Source organism: Prinia subflava, chromosome 19 (assembly GCF_021018805.1).
Source record: "Prinia subflava isolate CZ2003 ecotype Zambia chromosome 19, Cam_Psub_1.2, whole genome shotgun sequence".
Lineage (NCBI taxonomy): Eukaryota > Metazoa > Chordata > Aves > Passeriformes > Cisticolidae > Prinia > Prinia subflava.
Window position 1 is genome coordinate 10,736,428 of NC_086265.1, and position 23,872 is coordinate 10,760,299.

Genomic DNA, 23,872 nt, shown 5'->3' on the forward strand with positions numbered 1-23,872 from the left:
TATTTCAAAGAAGAACCCACAAACAGCAGATTCCTTGTGTAGAAGTCGCATCATGCCAACATACACTTGGTAACTATGCTTTAACATTAGCCAAGGACCAACAGCTCAAGTTTTATCTTATCCCCACAGCAACAGAGTCAGAATATCTCAGTCTGCCCTTCAGCTTCATGGTCTCTATTAAAATCCCTGTATTAACCCAAATATGACAGGACAGACCCTCCCCAAGCCCCAGATTCCTGTAACCACGTGCTGAACGTGCCCCACTGCTGCATCATCTCCCAGGATGTCATTTCCTCAGCAAGACAGAAAAAGTGTCCCCACTGCTGCAGAACCTGTATGTTCTACAGGGCAACACGTTGTAATTTGTCATGAACAACGAGGTCACCTGATGCTCTTGGGTCATAAACCAGATCTACACCAATTTGTGGACTTACAAGGCCTGTTTTACAACATATTAAAACACTTGGGATAAAAGGAGCACTTGCTCATCAGTAAGCTAGGAGCCTGGCTACTTCTAAGGAATTCAAAAAATAAAGAGCTAATCATATTAGCATTAGACTTATATTTACCAGAAGAGTTTTCAAATCGTAAAAAGTAATGGAAAAATTATTAAAACTTAACTGCAGCCTAAAGCATTAGTATTTGAGACATTTATTGGCCTTCCTACATAATAGTCTACACAAACGTAGACAGTCAGAACACAACGAGTTGTGTTGGCTTCACAAGAGCTGCTCATGCTACTGAGGCAGGGCAGGGCACCTGAGACTCGGTACTTCCTCAGACAGTGGAAGGACACCTAACCCTAGGATCTTACCAAAACTGTTTTTGGTGTTCCACACTGGAAAAATCAGTCTGCACCTTACTCTGAAATCTGCCTAAAAACAGGCAAAGATGACAAAACTAAACAGTGTCACCTTCCCTGCTCCTGCCAGCCTGACCTTGATGGGTACAAATGCGTGCGGGAGCATTGACCTTCTGCCTCTCCCACCCGACTGGAGGCTGATGGAGAAGGACCTGCCAAGGAATTCCATGTTACCTTCAGCCCCTCTGTGCCTTCTGGACGAGAACACCACTCTGCTGCCAGCACTGAGGCCAGAGGTAACAGAACGCTCTGTGCACAAGGTGTTTTCTCCAGGTTTTGAGAGGGAGGGGGGAATAAGAGGACTGTGTGTTCTATCCAAGAACAGAGAACTGTGGCCGAGAAACAGCACTCCTTAAGCTGTTTGGTTGCTATGAAAAGCACAACCTGTAAGAGGATATCTCCTGCAGAGGAGTATCAGTGCCCGGCCAGGTGCTTCTCCTCACAGCCATCTCCCCAGGACTGCACAACCCGAGGGGCTGCAGCTGCCCCCATCTGCCGATTTCTATTCGGTATTTACACGCTGACAGCTACACACTGCAAAACCGAGTCACAACCATACAAGGCCACACGCTTCTCGTTCTTAAAATACGTAAGCCCCTTATCTTCCTTTCTAGCTTGGAGAAGGAGGGCAAGGCTCCTCACGCATGCCAAGGGCAGGGCCAAGGCTGCAGAGACAACCGCACTCACCCTACCCCGGCAGGGAAACGTCAGCGAACCAGGGGGGAGAGAAGGGAGAAGGGGGCGGCTGCGGCCCCCGGCCCGGCTCCTCCTCCTCCGCGTGGTGCCGGCTGTCAGACAGGGCTGCAGAGGCCGGACAGTGACAGTGACAGTGACAATGGCAGTGACAGTGATAGCCCCGGTCCCACCGTGCCCGTACCTGCTCCGCGCCGCGGCCGCCGCCATCTTCCCCCGCCGCCGCCGCGTCCTGTGGCGCGTCCCGCGCGCGGGGCGGGAGCAGCGCGGGGGGCGGGGCGGGGCCGTGAGGGGAGCGGGCGGGCCCGGGCACGGCGCGTGTGAGGGGCGAGGTTCCCTGAGCTCCCTGACGGAACGCGGCGTAGGGAGGGGTTCATTTCTAATTGGGGACCCGGGATGGGGATACGGGTGCGAGGCTGTTCTTCAAAAGCGGGGTTCGTCTGTGGGGAGGACTGTTCTCTCGGCGCGGGGGGTTTGAAAGGGGCCCTCGCTGAGACGATGTGGAGTGGGGATAGGGCCGGCCCTGAGGGGACGGGATGAGGGGACATTTCCCGGGGGATGTAGAGTGAGGACAGGGTGGTGGTTCCTGGGCTTTGTGTTATGGGGAGGAAGCTGCTCCACGAGGGGGCTGTGGGCTGTGCCCAGCGGGAGGAGGGGGCTGCTGCTGGGGACTTCAGGGTGAGGCAGGTGCAGTTCAGCTGCTTTTCAGCGCTGCCATTGACAGACAGGTAAGCTATTTGCCCCAGGTATGGGAGCACCAGGAATATCAGGGCAGGGATTTTGGGGAGAGGACACACGACATGGAACAGACACAGTGTTGTTCCTTCAAGTGAAATGTCTGGCAGGTAACATCTATTCCTCCTCTGATGTCCCTTGCCTGGATGTTGCCTGGCTGCCTGCTGCCCAGAGTGAATTTTATAGAGGTTATTTGGTTTTCCACTCTCTTAGATTCATCCTTAGATGAACAAGTGCTGGGAAGTTGCTAATTATCTTTTTCTGACAGAGGGGTAGTTTCATACAGTGAATCAGTAGGAAAAGAATTCAAGAGTCCTGGTACTGTGTTTCCACATCCTCAATGCTTTAGGATGTGGTCCTCAGGCAAGCTGATTAATTTAAATTCCTGATTTATGTTTGTTTATTTTCCTGACCAGGCCTTAATGAAGTCTACAACACCTTCATGTCATTCTGCCTTTTTTACATATCACTATAGGCAGTAATATCTGTACAAGTATCTTAGACTTGTACAGGAAAGCCTTTCATTGTTAAATATGTAAAACTTGAGGGGAAATCCAGATACAGCCCTCATGAAACAGTAATATTATTAGCTGACTCAATTGTTGGGATTTACGTATCCTGTACACAATGGTAGGATTGGCAGGAAGGTGGGATTTGATGCTGTTAGGTGCTTTGGTACAAGCCTTGCAAGAACCATTAGCTTCAATGTGGGCTTGACAGACAAGTTTCCTCAGAAGTGACTGAGAAGTGATTCAGAGGTTAAGATGTAAATGTAACACACTTGTTTATAGTGTAAAATAATTGTCACAAGGCTAAACTGGTTAATAATCTGTCCCAATCTAATCTTTCTTCTTGTAATTAAAAGTAGATATGTGGACACATAACTATTTCAAAATTACTCTTATCATGTGTCTTGTTCTTATATTTTGGGGGTTTTTTATCATCTGGTAAGATTATATAGACTGCCCTCTCTGATGGATAAAACTTGCTTCCCTAAGGGTCCTGAGCTGTGCTAGGCCTGTGCAGCTGAGCCAGGTCAGAGGGGATTAATGCCACAGCTTCTCCAACAAATAGGAGAATGGAGCTCTTGGGGCTTGGAACATCTGTTCAGGGAGTGCAGGAAGAAATGAGAAATGCCTCAGGCTGGATGGGCCTTGGAGCAACCCAATTTAGTGGAAGGCATCCCTGCCCTTGGCAGGGGGTGGAACAGGGTGAGCTTTAAGGTCCCTTCCAGCCCAAACCATCCTGTGTAACTCCTGTGATCAGATCAGGGGGAAACAACACCTCAGCAAATGTTGCAGACCTAGAGAGGGAACTTGTGAAACTCAAGAGATGAGCAATACATGAATGTGAAAGAAGCAAGTGGGGAATGATGGTACCTAAGGCAACAAAAGAAATCTGGGAAAAGTATCTGCAAAATACATGAAATAGACAAAACACCAGGGAAATCAGTAAGATGAAGAAGGAAAACACAAGTAGGATAAAGACTCTATTCCTCCAGAACTCTTGGAACAGCTAATTCTTTCCCTGAACAGGAAAGGTGAAACCATATTAACAAAATTTTATACATCAACAGGCACTTCTGCTTATATATAATATATAAATAAATATTTTTTTCCCTGCCATAGAATGAATGATAATAGCTGCTGTGGAGTAATTAAGAGATAATAACACTTCAGGTTAAGCATTAGAAAATAGGGGAATAAGGCAGTTTGGATGAGATTGCTGGGTTGGAATGGAATGAAGAGGATCGATACAGTCAACAGTGTCCCAGCTCTGTTCTGAATTCTGAGAGAGGCATAGGGTTACTTTTTGTTTAAAATTACTCAGTGGATAAGTCATTATCAGGAGAAAAAAAATAAGGTAAGAAGGACCCTTTGGTATTCTGTGGAGAGATATGGTCAATAGTTTGGATAATTCCCTTAGCTTTAGATATTTTTTGTATGTTAGTTTTGCAAGTCTTGCCCATCTCCCAAAAGCATTTGGGTGCCTTTTGAAACAGCAGAAGTACTATTTATTTTTGAAGCAGAGGCATACATTTCTTTCTGTGTCTGATCAAAGTGGAGCAGAAAATGCATGGATATTTTCCATCTCCTTTGCATACAAGGATATACCATCCTCTGACTGTTTATTTTCTTTAATTTGGTTTATCCTTGTTGATGTCTAAACCCCCCTTGTTATCTTGCAGAAGCTTTGTTCATCACTGTGGAATGCCTGGTATGAGAAGGCAGAGCGTCAGGATAGAGAGAAGGTCCTTGCTGAGCTGCTGTAATGATGAAGACAGTGATTTTAATTGTGCTAATCATCTTCTGTTTGCTGGCTTCAGGTAAGGCTGATGCAGAGAGGGAGAGAGAAGGGTTGCTTCTGGGTGGGTGCCACTCAAACTTTGCTTTGGTTTTGTTTTCCTCTGTGCAAAGAAAGAAGTTGCAGTCAGAGCTGCGCCTGTATTTTTTCTGTTTGATCATTGGCAGATGGTGACCCTGTTAGTTTTGAAGCAGCTTGATGCACAACTTCCTCAGCAATTCAGTGAGGGTTTGTTTCCTTTGAATGTTGAGCTCTGGGGATCGTTAGCCATGTCAGAATGAAGCAGTGGACCTCGAGCTGCTGCCCTCTAAAACCACCACAGCTTCTGCTTGGAATTGTGCTGAATTAACGTCGAAACGAGGGGAGGACTAATGGCTGATGCTATGCTCAAAGAAATAAAAACTGCAATGATTTCATTGTGCACGTTGCTAGTATTAATAGTTCTCCAGAGAGTCAAATGTTTAAACATCTGGAAATGACAGTGTTGGAGATATTGTGGCATTTTCTGTGCTTTCAGTCCTGGTTTTCATTACATGGCTTAAGAGTCTTTCAAGTTACATAACTGCATGCTATTTTTGTGTACAGCAATCACTTTTTTCCTCCTTAAATGTCTAGTATCTTCCTGGAGGTGCATATGATGATATATTTCAGAGTAGAATGGATATCAGAGGAATAATACAAGATGGAATAATTCCAACAAAAGAGGAAATTTTGTTGGCATGCCTAGATTCCTTTAAGATATAACTTTGTAGTTGGTTTAAACTCACCAAACCTCCAAGTCCTTCTGAAAAAGGAAGTTTCACCTTCACCTCCACCCTTAATTGCATCCTTTTGGTGTGTCAAAGCACCAGAGGAAGCAGCAGAGCAAAGGTTAAAAGAATGGCCCTGTATTGATAACCAAGGACAGCAGTAAAACTGATAAATACCGGGGAATGCATGTCGACATCAAGATTAGAAGGTCTCTGCTCTGATAAAGTCACATCCCAGCTGACCTGTTAGGAGAAAAACTGCACTCTGGAAACAGGAAGATGGTTATCCTACACTGTAAGTGCCATTCCTTCTCCTGCTATCCCAACAGGAAAACAGGCCACAGCCATAAACACATCCTTGTCTTTGTTTCCTCCTAATTTTGGGTGCCAGCATTACCTAAAATTCACTAAGGTTGAAGCATTGAAGATTCTGTGGCAAAAGATCTTGCCATAATAATTGCTGATTCTTGAAAAATCTGCCCAAAATGATTTGGTTGCTTTCAGTCGAAAGGAAGCAAAGACACAAATTAAAGATTCAGCATCAAATGTTGTCCTCGTGCCCAAAAGTGACCTTGGCCACACGTGGGCACATCTCTTGGGTGCCTCTCAGTGTGTGGGTATGTGGGGCTGTGTGAGCACAATCAAGCTATTGGGAAGATAAATAAAATAGAATAACCTCTCTCTTCCATAAGGTGTTAAACTGAGGGGCTTTTTCATTAAATCCTCCAAATCTTGACTTCTTTTCTGACCCTGCAGGGAAGAAATTCCGATGGTGCACCCTTTCTGACCTGGAACAAAGGAAGTGTGCTGAGCTCTCCAAAGCGCTTACGGCTGTGCTGCCCCTCACTGCTGCCAGTTCCTTTAGCAGGGTCTCTTGCATCAGAGCCCACAATACATATGACTGCATTGATAAAATCAGGGTGAGTTCACAGAGACTTTAAAAACTGATTTTGTGTCCAGGTCCTCTTGGAAAAGTAACTGGTAAACAGAAACTATGGGAAAATAAAATGATACTGAAATAATTGAGCTGCTTATGTGAAAAAGTACACAGTCACTTGAGAGGCAAGAATTAAATCCTCTGAGCATTCTACCAGATGTACTGTTTTACCCCAGCTAAAGTCTTTGCAATCTCCAAGAAATAGAGAAAGCTGCTTGGAAATAAGTAGACAAAAGCAAACTAATAAATTAAAATTTGTTCAGGCATAAACTGTGGTCTTGAAGCTTCTGTTTGTTTCCTTGTAAACACACTTGTTTTGAGGGTTTTGCTGTTGTTTTAAAGGCAAATAAAGCAGATGCTGCCTCCCTGGATGCTGGAGATGTTTACTCTGCTGTGAAGCTGTATGGTTTGGCAGTGGTGGCCAAGGAGATCTATGATCAAGGTAGGCTGATAAAGCTGAGGAATAAACTGTACTTCTGATTTGGCTAAGGAATGGCTCGAGATTTCTTGAAAAAAAAAGTCAATATGTTTTTATTAACTTTATATATGGAGGTGGCTAACAATTGTTCCTAAAATCCTTAATGATGATGAATAAAATACCAGTGGTGCTTTGTTTCCAGTAGCCTTTCTGCCTGTAGTACTGACAAACTTGCATTGTTTGTTTGACAAGGTGCCATGTAGCCAGTATATGGTAAAGTTCCTGGCACGAGTGCCTGCATTGAATAGGCCTAAGATAAACTCTTCTTTAGCTGTAGTAGTAGTTCAGTACTGAAGTAGTGAAGTAGTTCAGCTCCTCTTCAGAGATGGAAGCTGAGAATTGAGATTTCTTTTTTCTGTTACACACTTTGTGCTCCTGCAGGAAATTGTGTGTTTGCTGTGGCCATTGCCAGACGAGGAACTCTGGATATCCAGAGCCTGCGAGGTGTGCGCAGCTGTCACAATGGAGCCAGGTGGACGTCAGGCTGGAATATTCCACTTGGCTTTCTCCTTGCAAGAAATTATCTTTCCTGGGATGAGACACAGCCTCTGAGCCAAGGTGGGTGATAGGAGCCGTAGGGCTGCCTCTGGCCACAGCAAAGGTAAATGCCAGCACATAGGATGAACTAGTATGGCTGTGATAGGTTTGGCCCCTTTTCCTCTTCTGATTTTTCTCCCATTTGACTTTTTTCTTTCTTTTTGTTTTGTTTTTTTCCCCTACATCTGCAGCAATTAGTGAGTATTTCAATGCAAGCTGCATCCCTGGGGTTGGTGTTGCTGCTCCCCGATTGTGTGCTCTGTGCCAGGGACAAAAATCCTACGTCAGAGACAGGAACCACTTCTGTGAGACGAGCAGTAATGAACCCTTCTACGACTCTGAGGGAGCCTTCAGGTGAGCTCTGCCACACTGGGGTGAACTCACTTTTGGGGGAAAAAGAACTTACAAGGTTGGAAAGCCAGGTGAAATGTTCATAGGATGGCTTTTGTCTTCCTGCAGGTGCTTGAAGGAAGGAGTGGCAGATGTTGCCTTTTTAGATCATCTAGGAATTATGAGTGCCACAGGTAATCTTAAACATGATGTCTGGCTGTGCTCTTTCCTGCACAGGTGTTTGAGGGATATGCTTGTATTTTTGTCATTTCCAGGGAAAATTCAATCCCTGCAAGCAGTTCAGGGGTACTTCTTGGCTCTCCACATAACTCAGAAAGAAACAGAACAGGAAAGTGTGAGTGAGCAGTGCTTGCTCACAGGAGATTGCTAGAATGGGAGCAGGCAGGTGATTTCATTAGATGTGTCTCTGACACAGCTGTCAGTGTTTGCTTTGCCTGAGTTACAAGATTCCTTTTAAAATTCAGCATATTGAACTGCATAACTGTGAAGTTCCTGTACAACTGCCTGTACTTTTAAACTCAGTTGAGCTCTGTACCAGAGGTGGTTAGCAGTAGTGTTTGCAGGTGAGTATTTTCAAATAAACATATTTGCAGGGGTACAGCTTAAAGTGTATTTTGGAGCAGCTCTGGCTGAGGTCCCTCTCTTTGTTACAAGTACTTTCCAAAGACAATTTTCCCAAGTGTGCTTGGTACACTGTGCTGCCTGCACAACCTTTATCAGCCTCCACTGAGAAGCGTTTTCTATTCCATCTCTGTGCCTGCTCCACGTTGTGGGCCCAGGTCCATGGGTGTCTCCTTGTTTCAGAGTCAGAGCAGCAGGAGTTTGAGCTCTTGTGTGCCGATGGCTCCACAGCAGAACTGGCTGAGTACAGCGCCTGTCACCTGGGCAAGGGGCCCGGCCGCGGCGTCGTCACCCGCAACAACTTCCAGAGGGTCACCAACAAATTTCTTAGCATGATCCAAGTGAGTGAATATTATAAGCTGTCTCTGTCCAGACACAATTTTTTCTTCCATCTTTGTTTGTCGATTTGGACTCAGGTTGCCTTTTTTTTTCTTGAGAAATTTATAGCTGCGGTGAATAAAGTGCTAAAAATTGTTTGTTCTGGGGAAGGATCTTGCATTGGCTTGTGTAAGGTTTTGCTTTTTTCTGAAGTATTCTTCTGTAGGAGGCTGGGAATAAATCAGTAAAGAAGGGCAAGATGCCATATCACACAAACTGGAAAATGACTAATGATGTTCATCCTGCTGTAGAACTTGAATCATTTTTATGTAGCTGGGGGAGACTCATAACTTCAGGCAGGGCTCACTTTTCTTCATCTCTTTTTCTCAACCTATAAATAGTATTTGATATCTTGACCACTGATACAAAGGGAAGGAAGGCTAAGGCTGCCTGTTGCTGGAAGAATGAGCAGATTTGTTACAATTTAAAGGTGTTGTTCTTGTCCTAGCGCCTCTTTGGGCGTAAAGGAAAGGAAAGAGCCAGATTTGAACTCTTCAGTTCAGCACCCTTTGGGGGAAGGAACCTGCTGTTCCGAGATGCCACTCAGCACCTGCAGCTTCTGGAGGAGCAGCTGGAGATTGCCTATGTCCTTGGTCTGGATTATGTAGCTCTCCTTAAGGGACTCGGCCACGAAGGTGAGAACCATTCCAGAGGACTGTAGCTAAGGAAAGGGAAGAGAAAGTTCTCCTTCCACATTATTCCTGCCTCCAGGCATAAATGCATTTACCTGAACACCCCCTTACCATGTAACAGATTGGTGCCCTGGTGACAGATCTGCCTGCATTTCAGGGAGCTCCCTGGACAACAGCGTTGTGCGCTGGTGCTGCATCAGCGATGCTGAGCTTCGCAAATGTGAGGAGTGGGCGCTGAACATCAAATCTGACCCGCTAGTCTGTGTCCAAGCAACTTCCATGACCAAATGCATCGAAATGATCAAGGTAGGACACTCCTTCTGCTCAGGGTGTGTATGTCTTGTCTGAACTAAAGAGAGGGAATCTAGCTTGAGGAATAGCTGGGAGTGAGAGGGAATTTATGCAGGGGAATTTGCAGCCAGTGGAGAAGTCCTGCTGCTTGGATACACAATCCATGCAAATCCTGGTTTTGTTATTTTCTCTAATGCTGCTGGCAGAGCAGTGAGGCTGATGCAGTCACCCTGGACGCAACACACGTGTACATTGCAGGGAGATGTGGACTGGTGCCTGTGGCTGCAGAATGCTATGGTGAGTTCTCATGTGACCTTATCAAGAAGACAGGGAATAAAAAAAGTACTGTTAAGAATATAGTTAAATTTCCACAATTTATGATGTTTTATGATGGAAGCAGGAGTCAGTATAAATGTTCAAATACTCTTCCCAGCTCTTCCACTAACTGGCTCTAGCACTTGGTCTATTTTATCCCTTCTGTTAAAGAGATAAAGGATGAAGAGAATTACAAGGGTTTTGAAGGAATGCTGCCATGTAAAAGGAGAGACAGCAGTTGCAAGATCCTTAATGTTTATCTCTCCTTCCAGGGGGAGATTGTGCCCCACCAGCTGAGACCATGGAGGAAACAGGGAAACTAATTCATCCTAAGCACAAAGGTAACAGAAACTTTGAGAGGGCATAAGGTCTAGATTTTCCTGGGACTGCTCTAGGGTTTATGTAGGAATGTTTGCATGTTGGTTTAGAATAGAATTTTTTGTGCAAGGACTAGAGATTTGTGGCTGAGCAAAGAGTGTAGGTCCTGTACTGTAACTGAAGGTACTGTGACAAGCTGAGGGAAGGAAGGGGGGCTGGACCCTTCTGGAATATTTAATTGCCTTGGTATAACTGGTTGTTGTCATTGTTTCACAGCACTACCACCAGTTTATGCTGTTGCCCTAGCTAAGAAAAGTGCCAAACAGATTCACATCCATAACCTTAGGGGAAGGCGATCCTGCCACAGTCACCTGTACAGCCCTGCAGGATGGTTGCTGCTGTCCAGGCACACGGTGGGAGCTCGGCAGAATGACACTGAGAGCTGTGATATTGCCTCTGGTAAGGGCTGCTCTGGGTTCTCTGAACTAGAGCATCAAAGTCTGAAGCTCTAAATTTGGGAGTAAAATAGAGATGGGGCCATGAGGATCCAACCAGCAACTGATGACTACAGTTTCAGAGGGTGTCAAAGCAGCTTTTCCTCATATTTGACTATGTGTCACACTATTTAGCCCTCTTCCTGCTGGTTGTTAGGATGCAATTCCTTTCCTGTCTTTTCCCATATGTGAAGAGGCTTGGGAACACCTTGCCTTAATCTCATCTCAGTTTTCTTCACTCAGCTTATCAGAATTACTTCTGGAAGGGCTGCATGCCAGGAGCAGATGGGAACCTGTGCAAGGTGTGCATTGGAGATGGTGAGGTGGAGGGAGCTCGTGTGTCCAGCAGATGTGCTGCAAGCCACAATGAACGTTACTATGGCAATATGGGAGCTCTCAGGTGAGCTTTCTGTGAGAGTCAGAAATGCACAGCAACAGCCAGAACTGCCTTATTGTTTTGCTGATTTTTTAAGGGTTTTTTTCCAATTTGGTAAGCATCTGGCTGTATAAACTTTTGCTAGTGTGTATTTTGTTTTGGTTGCAGTTGCTATGGGATGTTCAGCTGACTGATGATTTAAAATGGTCACGAAACCATTTCCAGACTAAGGCAATGCTACCAAACATGTAAGGCTTAGAGCACTGGTACTGACTAATTAAAGGGAAGGGATGAAAGATCAGAGAGCAGAGGTGATGTGGTAAGAAGCAGTGTAGCATACAGGAGATAATTAAATAGAGTGGAGATATAAAAAAAATAGTTGAAGACACAGACAGAGAAGACTATGAAAGGTGAAAACACTTCTATGAAATATACATAATGCATTGAGTTGAATTCCATTCCCTTTCCTGCCTAGGCATGGGTGAAGGTGCACATTGAGCAGCAGCTTTGACTTGGGAGCTGCTGTAAGGGGTGAAAAGGATTGTCTCAGCAAATCTCTATGCTGACATCACCAACATATTCCAAGGGATTAGAGATGGGAGGGATACTTCCAGCTACTCCTATCTGAGCTTCAGATGACTGTCCAAATGTCAGTCACTGCATAGTGCTGTCTTGGATCACTTGTCCTTTTCTTGCACTAGGTGCCTGGTTGGCAATCCCAGTGGGAGAAGCTTTGGAGATGTAGCTTTCCTGGAACACTCTAACCTGCTCCAGAACATAGAGGGTGAGATGCAGATATTCTCTTTTCCTTTGAGAATTTTCATTAATGTCCGTTACTTCCCACAGGGCAACCATCACTGGTGAGGATCAGCCTTTACAGGTTTCATCTAGGTCCATGAAGTAGTGTTTGTAAATGGGAGGTTGCCAGAAGCATTCTGCATGTAGGTGTTCCAGTAAAGCCCAACATTCAGATGCTGTAAGAGAGGAAAGAAAAAGCATCACCCAGTGCAAAGATGTGTGTTGGGATAACCATCCTTGGAAACTGCACTAAATTTCTGGAAAGCTCAAAGCTTTAAAAGACAAACCAAAATAAGAGTCAAGGAGAAAAGGAATCCTCATTAAGCAAAATAAAATTATATTTTAGGCAATTTCAGTAAGAGAAGTGACTTTTCTAAGAGAGGAATCTCTCTAAAATCAAATGAAGGTATAAGGGGCTGGAAACCCACAGGAATTCCTGCAGCAATTAGGAGTTTGTTTGGGGAAGCAAAGGGAGTGCAGGCTGAATTGCTTTGTTTCCAGAAAGGGATCTGGTTACAGATGCAGATGAGACATGATGTGCTGTTCATATGCCGTGATATTATTCTGGTTTAGTTGATAGGTGCAGCCTAAGTTCACTGACCTCAGTGAAAACACTGCCCTGGTCCTTATGCATTCCTAACAAATGACCACACAGCACGCTCTGTTTGTTTTGAACACATTGACTAACTTCTCCCTCTCAACTTTAACATTATATTTGAGATTCACCCTCTCTTCTGCTTCTCAAAAGGATTGCCCTTCACTTTTATTTTTCTTTCCAGATCTGGGCAGCTCTGGTTGGGCAAAAGGTTACAGCCCCCTTGACTTTGAACTGCTGTGCCCGGACGGAACACGCGCCGCAGTCACAGAGTGGCCCGGCTGCCACCTGGGGCCCATTCCCCCCAGCACAGTCATGACCCGACCAGTCACTGTCACTAAAATCTCTGACTTCCTGCTGCAGTCTCAGGTATGACAGGGAACAGGGAAAAGCTTGGCATTTGTTATGTAGAGCTGCTGAAAACCTTTTCAAGATGAAAGCTTTATATACTAGTGCCTTCAGATCCAATACAAAAGAATTAAAAATGTGCCTAGGAGATTGAGAAAATAATTATTTGGGTACTCTTAAGGGGTATTTTGGCACCAGTTCCCATTCCACAGAGGCTGTACTTTTGCTGAGGAATAAGGCACTGCAAAAGTGCATCTTCTTGTACTGATAAGAACAGTGCTTGATAAAATTACTATTAATGACCCAAGCTGTGAAACTTTTATTCCTTTTCTGTTCAGGAATCTCTGGGAAGCAAATTGGATTCTGAATTCCAGCTCTTTCAGTCGTGGAAGTATGGTGAAAGTGATCTGCTTTTCAAAGACACTACTCAGTACCTTGTTCATGCAAGTCACCTGAGCTATGAGGAGATCCTTGGAGAGTCTTTTGTTCAGCTAGCAGAATCGGTGTTTAATTGCACACCTGCAGGTAAAGTCAGGTTCTTAATTCTGAGTTAGAAATGCAGCAGGCAGCCTTCTGTGCACAGCTCTGGTCCTTTTATTTAGACTGCATGGAGAAGTATGTTCTACTTAATCCTGTTAGTAACAAATCCCTAAGGAGTCCTGTGTGAGACTAAACTGGTAACTGCAATTCAAAAGGGGAATTTGACCTCTATTCTGCTGTTTTAATGAATAGTATCTGAAGAACTTACTACTTTTGAAGATTATAGCATCTTTAAATATATATCTTTTACTGGTTTGTAGGCATCTTGGACTTCTGCAAACAGGATATCTGTGCATCCTCATCCAACTGACAGCTCCTACAGAGGCTTTGCAGGGCACATCACATCAGCAGCATTGCTGAGAACAAGGAAAACGTGCAAGTCCAACCAATCCAAAGCAATCAGCAAGGAAACAGTCATCTCTAGGAATGTATGCTGAACACCTTCTTGTCTTGCTTTTTTCCAGCAGACTTTATGTGTCTGAGGATGTAATACTACTCATACGTCACCCCTTTCTTTTTTGGAGCATGGCAGCAGGGGAACAGCACAACCAACAGCACAGAACTAGGATCAGCATCGTGGAAAGGGCAGGGCCAGAACCATGGACTAAAACACAGCCTGGTATGAGTGGCACAGGTTAGTTGGAAGCATTTTTGCCTTGTTTGTCTTATAAAGTTTCCATGCAAAACCCCCAATCAACTGACATTTGGGTAGTTGCACCATTGTCTTCCTATATCTGTGATTTTGGTTGTAGCTAGATAGTCCCTGCTGAATGCACATACATATTTCCTCTTTAACCAATGATTTTTACTAGTAAATCAACATTTTTTCTCACAAATACATGTATTAAGACATTTAATGGCCAGCAGAACTGGATGCTTGCAGCAATGGATATTCCTCTTTGTCAAGACCTCCAACCATTACTTTATATTGACACTTTAAATTTAAGATTCATTGAAATGTCAAAATATTATCTATCAATTAAACACCACAAGTTTTACAAGCAGAAGCTGGCTGAACATGATATGAAGCCTTTTGAACAGAAATAACCTGTATCATGTATTGTCCCAGTATAATGACAGAGCCCAATCCTCAATCTGCTGTTGCAGCCAGCCAGCTGCAGCCCCGAAGGAGCAGGGAAAGAGCAGGATGCTTGTTTAGGCCTCCTTTTTAGGCCTCTCAGGTGTTCCTGCCTTTCATTCCTGAAGCCTCCCTGCCATCTGTGGGCCTGTGTGACACTGCACCTGGGAGGAGTTCTGAGAACACGGTGAAGAAATGCATCTGGCAGCCCAGCTTTGCCAAGAGCAGCGTGCAGCTGATCAGGGATAAATTAAAAATCTGGGTTATACACAAGCTTTTATGGGTTGGAAGGGCAGGGATGTTGTTTTCTGACACAGACATTACAAATGTTTACTAGGCCTTGTTGATCCCGTGCTCCAGCTTTGATTCATACCTCAGGGGGCTGCCTTGCACAGCCTGTGGTACATGAACCTTGAGCTCTGAGCTGAGCAGGGACTGTCTGTGCTTTCTGTGCTCCTGTTATGCTGCTATCTGAAGAGAGGGACGCTGCCTCAGTGCTCTGAGCTGAGATCACGCCTAAAATCTCCCAGGCTGGGATGAAGGAACAGCAGAACTGCTGCTCAGTGCCTCACTAACAGTACACCCTGTTACTAAACAGTGCTGATCTCTTTGGAGACTTGACCTTTCCCCCCGTCATGTAAGACATTTTATCATGCATATTTACCCATACAAGCCTAAAGGCCTTAAAAACCTGAAAGGTTCTCAGAAAAATTTATTTCCATAAATTAAAAACACACACAAAAGAAACAGTAAAATTTTAGATTCACACAATATCGAACAGAAACAAAATGCCAAGAGCATGATGGAGGCTAATGGCACAAGTGTACAAATCTCATTGAGCTATTTGTTAACTTGATAGCATCATACAGACTTTTAATCCACAGTTACAATCCATATTCTAGAAAAGCACCTGGAACATAATATACCAAAGGCCCACCTGAAATAAAGTACAAGAATGAGAACTGCTTGCAGGAAATCATGTCCAGCAAGTACCAGAACTCAAAGCCAGCCACGCAAATGCTGTACCATACATTAAAGAGCCTGAGCTGCTCCAGTCATAGCATGATGAAAACAATTTTCTTCTTCTTTTTTTTTTTTCTTTTTAAAGTGATCTTTCTATCTCTAACAATCAGCAAATTTAGCAAAGAGCTGCCTGGCTCTGCATAACTTACTACTAAGAGACAGGACATGGCCAAAGCTTTGCAATCCTTCTCAAGCTGTTCTAGTCATCAGTCTGTGATGTATTTTTTTATGGTGATACAAAAACATCCTCAGTGGAGTGGGTTTGCTGAATGAAAAGGGGCAAGTATACATATCCTCCTGCTAGGGATGTATTCAGGACCCCAAAAGATGAATTCTCTACAGTTTTTCCTTTCAATTATCTGTGACAGAAGCAGCTCAGAATGGCAAATGCCCAGCTTTGCCCAGCCATCACTCCCAGTGTACAAGCAGCAGCCACAAGGAACAATGGCTGTTCCATGAGTGCTGTAAACAGCAACAGAGGTGGGAAAGGAAAAAACAAAAAAGTGCACAAACAGGACTGACACCTGTATGCTGGAGGGGGGAAAAGATGCTTGGTCTCCACTAGCTTATATCATCATACAAACACTAAACCAAGAGAATAATGCTGTGTTTGGGTTTCCACAAACTAAGGTCTGGGAGAAGCTAGACAACTGCAACATCATTTTGTAACTCCTCCAATTACTGTAAACCAAAGAGAATTTGAGTGTTTTCTTTGCTCTCTCCGCTGTAGCTTGTAGAAAAAAAGTTCAGAAATCTTATTTCAATGCAATCAGAAACAAGAGAAAGCAGGGAAGAAAATAAAAAAAAACCCACCCTAAACAAAACAAAACCCAATATAACCCAAAGGAAAAGTCTCAACACATTTCATGTTTTGAATCACATTAGAGGTCTGAACTTTTCCTGGACCCAAGTCTCTTCCCCCCAACCCCAATCTTTATTTCCTTGAAAGCCCCAGTAAGGTTACAGCTTAATTGTGTCACAGCACTGGAAGCCTCCCATATTAATAGAAGGTGAATGAATGCTCTGTAACAATCACATTCTATAGCATAAATTCATAAAAATATATCTCTCACTCTTGCTACTGCTTCCAACTAGTCAGTAATTGGGCTAGCAAGCCAGCATAGGGAAACTTTCAAACATTTTTTAGGAGGCAGTTGACATTTGTTTTTTAGGGATTTCTTTTTACAAAAATAAAGAAGATCAATTAGAATGTTCTACAACAGCCCAATAGGTTAACCAGAAAAATACTATGTCAATATGTTTAAAGTTTGCTTTGTTATTTTACCCTCAAACTCCAAACACTACTACTCTAAATGTGCACTCCTCTCTTTTCTTCAGTCTTCCTGATTAAAGATAATTAGCCTTCAAAACAAGAATACAAACTTTTAGAAATCCCAGCACATAAGCTGGAAGCAAAACAAACCCAAATCAGATTTCTTTCAAGACTCAGGCACACACAGTGTAATAATCCTCTTCCATTTCTCTACTCTCAAAGCTCTGAAATTCAACAGATTGCTTGTTAACATTGAGTTTTCTGTTTGGTCAGTAACAGAAGTGGTAGAGCAACAGAAGAAAATGATGGTATTTGCAGTCCTGCATTTATTGGGACTTTATAAAAAATACCCACCCACTAGATATTTGCTCAATTTGAAGGTAAATAGAAACTCTATTATATGGGTAGATAAATAAGAAAGTGCAAGTTCAAGTGACAAGTGAAGGAAAGAACAGACTAATTAAATTTGAGCATTCCAGCAACGACAGCTTTGCCTGAATGACTTCTCTAGGCACTAAGGGACAGAAATTACCTGAACTGCAGCTAGCATTGGAATTATGCTTCAAGTTAAGTTTAACAGAAGTTATGGCAGAAGGGAACTCCCTTCCAAAGGTAGAGCTGAGAAATTGCCCAGTGCTGCATCAGATGATTCCATATGGCCTTACATGAGGAAAACAATCACATACTCAGAGGCTCTTTGTACATCACTGCCTATGATACAACTGTGCTGCACAGAGAATATCTAATGAGGAGCTACAGGAATTGTAAAGCTAAAATGGTAAAAAACCCCTTCTTGTTGACATTAAAATCAAGTTAGTATTAATGGAATTAAAATAACTTTAAAACTAGTATTGAGATTTTGCTGGTGTTCCCTGCATGCAGCAGCTCAGCTCAGTTAAATAAAAATCTCTGCCCATGTATCCTGCAGCTTAACACCCTCATGGACCAATTACCTTTTCCTATGGGGAAGAGGTTGGCATCAGCCAAGTAAGTACAAATATCTGCTACTATTTTTTTGGAAAAAATACTACTGGGCACCATTTTTCCTTAAAACATTACTTTTTTTGAGTTGAATCATGTTAAAAGAAATATATACAAAGTGCAAGTTATTTAAAGTCTAATTATGTGGGGCTTCTGCTGCCTGGAGCCAGAAAGGGCAAAGAAACTTAGAAGGAACCTTCTAAGTTAACAGAAGGAAGAAACAATTGAATGCAAACCTAGACAGCTACATGTAATTATCAAAAGGTTAGTGGTATATCAAGAATGTGTTTGCTAGAATTTTTCTTTATCAAACATCTTATCTCTTTTGTCAGCTTGTTAAAAATAGCCATTACAGTAACAACAGCAGACTAAAATGTGCAAATGATCTGGAGTGCAGAGTTCTAGCATCACTGAAGGTGCACTACTCCCTCCTTGACACTCCTACTTTACCCCCAAAAGATATTTAAACATAATTAATTAAATATAAGCAGTAATTTCCAGAGGTTGAGAAAGGAAGGGTAAATTTCATGTGGCTGTGTTACGCTCAAACAGGGACTTAAAAGAATCCCTCCAACAGCATTTAAAAACAAAAAAAAATAGCACCTTAAAGAGGTTCACAGCCAAAAACTGATTATCAGATGTTAGAACAGAGTGGCAGAGTAAGGGATGAAGAAGTCAGTAGAATTCCCCCAAGAAGAAAATTCCAAAGAAGCTGACTGGACCATTTCCAGCTAAGTGGCTCCCTCAGATGCTGGAGGCCTGCTCCTGCTCAACCTCCTCTGCAAAAAAGGCTTCGAGATCCATGAGCTTCTGACTCAGAAGAACATCTAACTCTGCACTCTGCAGTGCAGCTCTTTTTGCTCGGGTGAAACTCCCCACTGCTTTGATTTTGCCTCGTGTCTTCCTTTTACGGGGAAGAGTGAAGTCCTGGAACTCCAGAATCCGCTTTCTCTTTTGCTGGCTGACAGAGATCAAGTGTCCGTTTTTCTCCTTGGGTTCCTCAAAGATTGTTTCCAAGCTCCTGGTAAAAGCAAGAACAGAACTCATGAAATACTTTAGCAGCAGCCACCTTGCACTGACAGGGAGCCTGGGGGATTTCAGAACCCAGGTAAACACACTTCCAACTCTGACACTTTTCCAGCCCCTCCACACCTCTTGTGATGTTATCCACACCTCACACCTCCTACCATGCACATCACTGCCAGCTGAGTTATTGCTGAACAGGCATTTGAGTAAAGTCTCTTTGTATTTCTCTTCAAAAGCACAATTATAGACTCTTGATTTTACAGAATAAATAGGTTTGAACATTTGATGACAACCCGTTATTGTTAGCATTTAAAAGAACATGTAATTCCCTTTGAATTTTGCCAAGTACTGTTCTTTGATGGAGCCTGGAATGAATGGATGGATGAAAAAATACACAAGTCTATACTTCACCAGCTGCAAATTCTTAGTTCATATTCTATTTCACTTTTTCTCATCCAAACAGTAAAAGACATTATTTTCAAATTAACTTCCTCTAGCAGTTTAAACTAGACCATTCTTAGGAATATATCTCCTTCTTAGCTTTCATACACCTTTCATCTCCTCTCTCTCCCCCCCCAGTGAATTTACATTTATCTTAAGTTTTCTTATTAGGAAGCAGAACCAACCTGGCAGGAGGAGGAGACTTGTAGTTCTTGTTTGTGTAAATTTCTTCTAAACTAAATTCTTTCTTCTTAAGCCTGAAAAAGTAATGAGAAATCAATCTAGAAGGAAGAATCTCAAAACAACCTCTCTTCACAGCAAGCAGATTTACAAGAAACAAGTACTGTTTGCATTCTGTGCCTAAATGCTACTACTTATGCTTTAACTAATTGGGAACAAGGAGGAATGAAAAATGAGCTCATTAAGTACATAATTTCATACAGTGTTTTTATAAGGTCAGTGTCAAGACTTGCCCTTTCTGCAGAGGTCAACACTCCTTCCAGCATTCTGTGATGCTTTGAAAGAATGATGCTCAAAAGGGGAAATCCCCTTCACTTTTTTGTGACAGCTGAGAAAATGTCTTACAGTTTAACAGATTAATATTTCATCTCGAGACTGATTTTAGTTATTGACAATTACCAAGCTGATCTCTGAAGGAACACATTCCTTTGTCAAAGGTGGTAACTGTGTTTAGGACAGAATTCATACCAGATGAAGCACAACTAATCTGAGCAGCATGACTAGAGTCACTCTAGATGAGTGACTGGAAAACTTCATCAACATCTGGCAGTGATTCCCCACACTTCCACTGAACTAATGCTTTCTTAAGATCATACCCAAACAATGACCTGTGAAAAACTCCAACACAATTTGCATCACCAGAACTTCCTAACAGATCACTTCATCTCACTGTGCACTGCAGGTGGACTGATTTTCACTTTATAATGATCAATAAAAACTTCTTTCTTCTTAAGCAAAATGATTGCATTGCAGCTTGCTTTTTCACATTTTGCCTATACTCCAGTCAGTAGTTTTGATCCAGAGCTGTGTCAATCATTTCTTGTAAAGGAAATAAACATCAGATGTCACTCAACTGGGGCTACTCAACAGTGGTGGTAAGAGAAACATTTATTGAAATGATTACACTCATATGCTTTGAGTCCATTTCAGAGGTTCTGCTCACCTTTTTGGTTTGGGTAGTCCCATTGGAGTAAGGTTAGGGTCTGGCTTAGGAACAGTTTTCCTGATTCGGATCTGTGAGACTTTCTTTGGCCTCTCTTCTGGCTCAGTCTTAAGAAAGAAAGAAGGAAAAGAAATTTAAAATCAAGGAAATTAAAGCCACAGTAGTCAACAGAATTTGCTTTTATTCTGCATCTATACATTCTAAACATTCCTCTCTGGTTTGCCACCTTCTTTCTGCTTGAATCAAAGCAAGCAGCAGCACAGAGTAGGACCTGCAGCCCGTTTTCTCTCCTTGTGTTTAACAGTTATTTGATAATATCCAGCAGCAGCAGCTTCAGCTTCTGGAGAATCCAAAGTCTGAGAAATCTAAAATACAAAATGAACTCACTTTTTTCAGTTCTGTGTCATCTTGGGATCTCAGACAGGCTGGAACAGAAGCATCTGCTTCATCAAGGGCAGGGATCTGGAGCTCAGACGCTGAAAGCCTGGGGGGAGATGGCAATGGCTCTGGAAGTGCATGAGGCTTTGGTAACGGGAAAGGGAATGAAGTTTCCAGACTGTAACAGAGGAAGAAGGGAACACATGTAGATTGATACCCAACTGATAATGCAACAGCATCCCATGCTCTCAGGAGACAGTCCTAAATTGCAATTATGGGCACAAAAAGCCAATACAGTTCACAGAAATTGCCGTGGTGAATGAACTCTGGTACACACATACAGCCCAAACCTGCTGCAGCCTGCATTGATACCGACACCAACTAAACTGCCAGAGTATTTGAACAGGTCATTTTAAACACACTCTTTTCCTTTCCATACAGCTAAACAGTATACAGCTTTATTTAACTACTGATAGAAAGGGGTCAATCCTCCTTTTCTGCCAGCAAATTTCTTTGACACAACTATTAATCATACTTTTTGTTTACAGATAAACTTAAAATACAGCTTTGATACCTGCCATCCCTACACTTAGAAGGAACAGAAAGAAGTTAAAGCACCTGTTGTCCAGTTGCTCAGGCAGAAAGGACTTATATCCAAGTAAGGAGAGAAATTTCTATCCAAGTAAGGAATCAAACTTCTGTAGTTTCACATACTGATTTCATAGGAAGTGAGGCACAACGTGGTTTAAAGTAACACAAATGTTCTGTGCAATGATTTATGTGGTGTTTGCGTAACTGCCCCTCCACTCTTCTACTTTACATCACCTGTCAGCTTACCTCACCCCCTTCTTAATCAGAAAGCTGTTCTGGGAGTGAACTGCCAAAAGCTGAAAGCCAAAATGACACAAGCAATGACTTTCTGAGGAAGGTTATGGTCCCACTGCTCAGAATAAGCTACGGACCCTTCCCCAAATACTTATAGCCACAGAAAGCAGCTGATAAGTGACAGGGTAGTTGAACATCCCAAAGAGCTTTTGAGACCCCAAAATAAAGTCCCCAGCTTCTGGGTGGGTTTCTAATGTTTCAAAAAAACCTGCAATGGGTGCCAACTGAAATACTCCCCCCTGCAGCCCCCCAGAGTTCCTAGGCTAGCTCAGATCCTAGAGGGCTTTGGAGGAATATTTCAGGGAGAGGGCAAAGGATTCCAAAAGAGGCTCTAACCCCCAGATGTAGTCCAAGACATTTATTCTAGATGGTTTCCAGGGGGGAAAGAGGATGAATGAGGAAGAACAGAGCCTTATCTAGTCTCCTGCTAAGGAGAGATAGTTGGAACTCAGCCAACAAGGTCAGAAAGGGGAGGAAGGGTTAAACTACATTGTTACAGACTCCAGAGGTCTCTGGGGAGGGAGAAACCATTCCCCAGAGAAATACAACAAACATCAACACCCCGAGACTCACCGCATCGCGTGGCCTGCGCTCTGCAGCGCTCCCATGCTCTGCACAGGTAAGTGTGGTAACATGGCACAGCTGGGCAAAAGAGCAATGAAAAACAAAACAAAACAGGCAGAAATTAGCTCTACGCTATAAAAAGATGAGGGAAAATTATCAGTATAAACTGGACTGTAAGACAAGATGCTCATATCAGGAATGAGAATGAAAGACTAAAATGATTCAAAAGAAAGCCACGTGTGCTGTTTAGGCCACTATATTTCATTGTTAGGGAAACTGTCCTACTTTCATTTAAAAATGGTAGTAATGAGAAAAGGAAAGGCACAGAAAGTGAGACAGTAATACTGAAAGTCGTAACTATTTCTACATAATTATTAAAGTCTGAAAATTGTAATTCTTTCTATGAAAGTCTATATTCCTTATTCAAAACCCCAAGTTTTTATAATCAAAGTAACCAAAAACCTTGAAGGATTTGGTTACTAAAGAAAATAGTGCATAATGGCAACAGTAACAGGTGAGAGGAAGTACGTCCATTAAATTAACTCTCTGTTGCCTCAAACTCCCACAGCCTCCAATACCCTTACTGGATTGGAACAACCAAAGGCCTTTCCATAAGGGTTGGTAATTACCAGAATTCTGTGGCATAAAAGGCAGCACAGCAGCTCCATGTCCTTTGATATCAAGCTTTACTTTTGTGCCCATACTGTTAATAGCAAGAAATCACTTGGGACAGCTTTTATTACATTTGAGAGCAAATCTTGTATTTGCTGCTCTCTCAAACCAGCAGTGAAATGCACTTCACTGTTCTGAAGCAGTGTTCTAAAGTCCAGCCAGACTGGAATTCTCCAAAGGAAATGAAAACCTTCCAGCCATGCTGGAAGCACCAACTGCACATAAAGAGGTCAGAAAGACCCACTTTTTGTGTCTATCACTTATGTCAGAACTGTGACATTTTGTTTACCCATTCCACTCACTATTCCAGTGTTACTGGAACCTGTATCAATAGTGCAGCACAGCCCTCTCTGTTAGAGACAGAGCTTATTGTTTATGCAATCATAATACAAAATTACAAGAACAGAAGGAAATATCTGTAGGAATTTTGAATTCACATAAGCATTAATTAGAAAAAAACTTCACTAAAAGAATGCTTCTATTATTGACAATGGAAGGGACAGTAGGAGTTAGGCAGGGCAACTACTTTAGTTCCTTGTTCTCCTGGTTATTAAGAACACTAATTGTGAGTGAATATTTAAAAGAGAACAAATCTTTTCTAGATGAAAATGGCCTGCAGGGAGCTTTTTGATTTTTCTGATTTTTAATTATTTTAAAACAGGCAAAGATTTCTGTCATAGTGGGAGCTGAAAATGCTTTTATACTGCACCAAACATACCTCTTATATTTATATACCAAACACCTGAGTGGGACAGATTTACGTCTGCTTCATATACACAGTTGTAAGGTATTTTAGAGAAAAAAAACCAAATTGAATTTTAGGATATTTTAACTCTGGATTATTTTTCACTTCAAGTGAAAAGGCTTGATTTAAATACTCTCCCTTTGGGAAAAAGATCACTCATAGCAAAGCACACTATGCTTTAGTTTTCTAATTACTCTTTCCATCAGGAATGAAATCCTCTTACACATCAGCTATCTGGATATTCTGTCCCAAGCTGCTGGGGAGCCTGCAG

General features: G+C 42.7%; 3 protein-coding genes across 4 annotated transcripts in view; 1 reads left to right on the forward strand and 2 right to left on the reverse strand.

The window, feature by feature from the left end:
- The window catches only part of PISD (phosphatidylserine decarboxylase), a 24,826-nt gene extending 22,708 nt beyond the window's left edge, over nt 1–2,118 (reverse strand). Inside the window, 2 exon segments of the mRNA XM_063416006.1 lie at nt 1,740–1,956; nt 1,959–2,118. Coding sequence (XP_063272076.1) covers nt 1,740–1,956; nt 1,959–2,103 — 362 coding nt within the window. The 5' untranslated portion in view covers nt 2,104–2,118.
- Nucleotides 1,840–17,574, forward strand: LOC134560232 (melanotransferrin-like). Of its 2 annotated transcripts, none has more exons than XM_063416005.1 (18): nt 1,840–1,916; nt 4,479–4,616; nt 6,100–6,263; nt 6,623–6,722; nt 7,140–7,316; nt 7,487–7,649; nt 7,755–7,819; nt 8,451–8,608; nt 9,094–9,280; nt 9,435–9,583; nt 9,775–9,865; nt 10,156–10,224; nt 10,478–10,660; nt 10,939–11,095; nt 11,773–11,855; nt 12,649–12,833; nt 13,151–13,337; nt 13,613–17,574. In XM_063416005.1, the coding sequence occupies exons 2-18, from the start codon at nt 4,562–4,564 to the stop codon at nt 13,660–13,662; spliced, it is 2,223 nt and encodes a 740-aa protein (XP_063272075.1). In that variant the 5' UTR covers nt 1,840–1,916; nt 4,479–4,561; the 3' UTR covers nt 13,663–17,574. The 2 variants fall into 2 exon arrangements, with proteins under 2 accessions (XP_063272075.1, XP_063272074.1); XM_063416004.1 differs by lacking the exon at nt 1,840–1,916 and adding an exon at nt 2,170–2,283.
- Nucleotides 15,125–23,872, reverse strand: part of PRR14L (proline rich 14 like) — a 16,331-nt gene continuing 7,583 nt past the window's right edge. The window contains exons 2-6 of the mRNA XM_063415996.1: nt 22,194–22,262; nt 20,745–20,913; nt 20,358–20,464; nt 19,360–19,431; nt 15,125–18,728 (exon numbers count right to left, since the gene is read on the reverse strand). Coding sequence (XP_063272066.1) covers nt 18,452–18,728; nt 19,360–19,431; nt 20,358–20,464; nt 20,745–20,913; nt 22,194–22,262 — 694 coding nt within the window. The 3' untranslated portion in view covers nt 15,125–18,451. The remainder of the gene's footprint in view (nt 18,729–19,359; nt 19,432–20,357; nt 20,465–20,744; nt 20,914–22,193; nt 22,263–23,872) is intronic.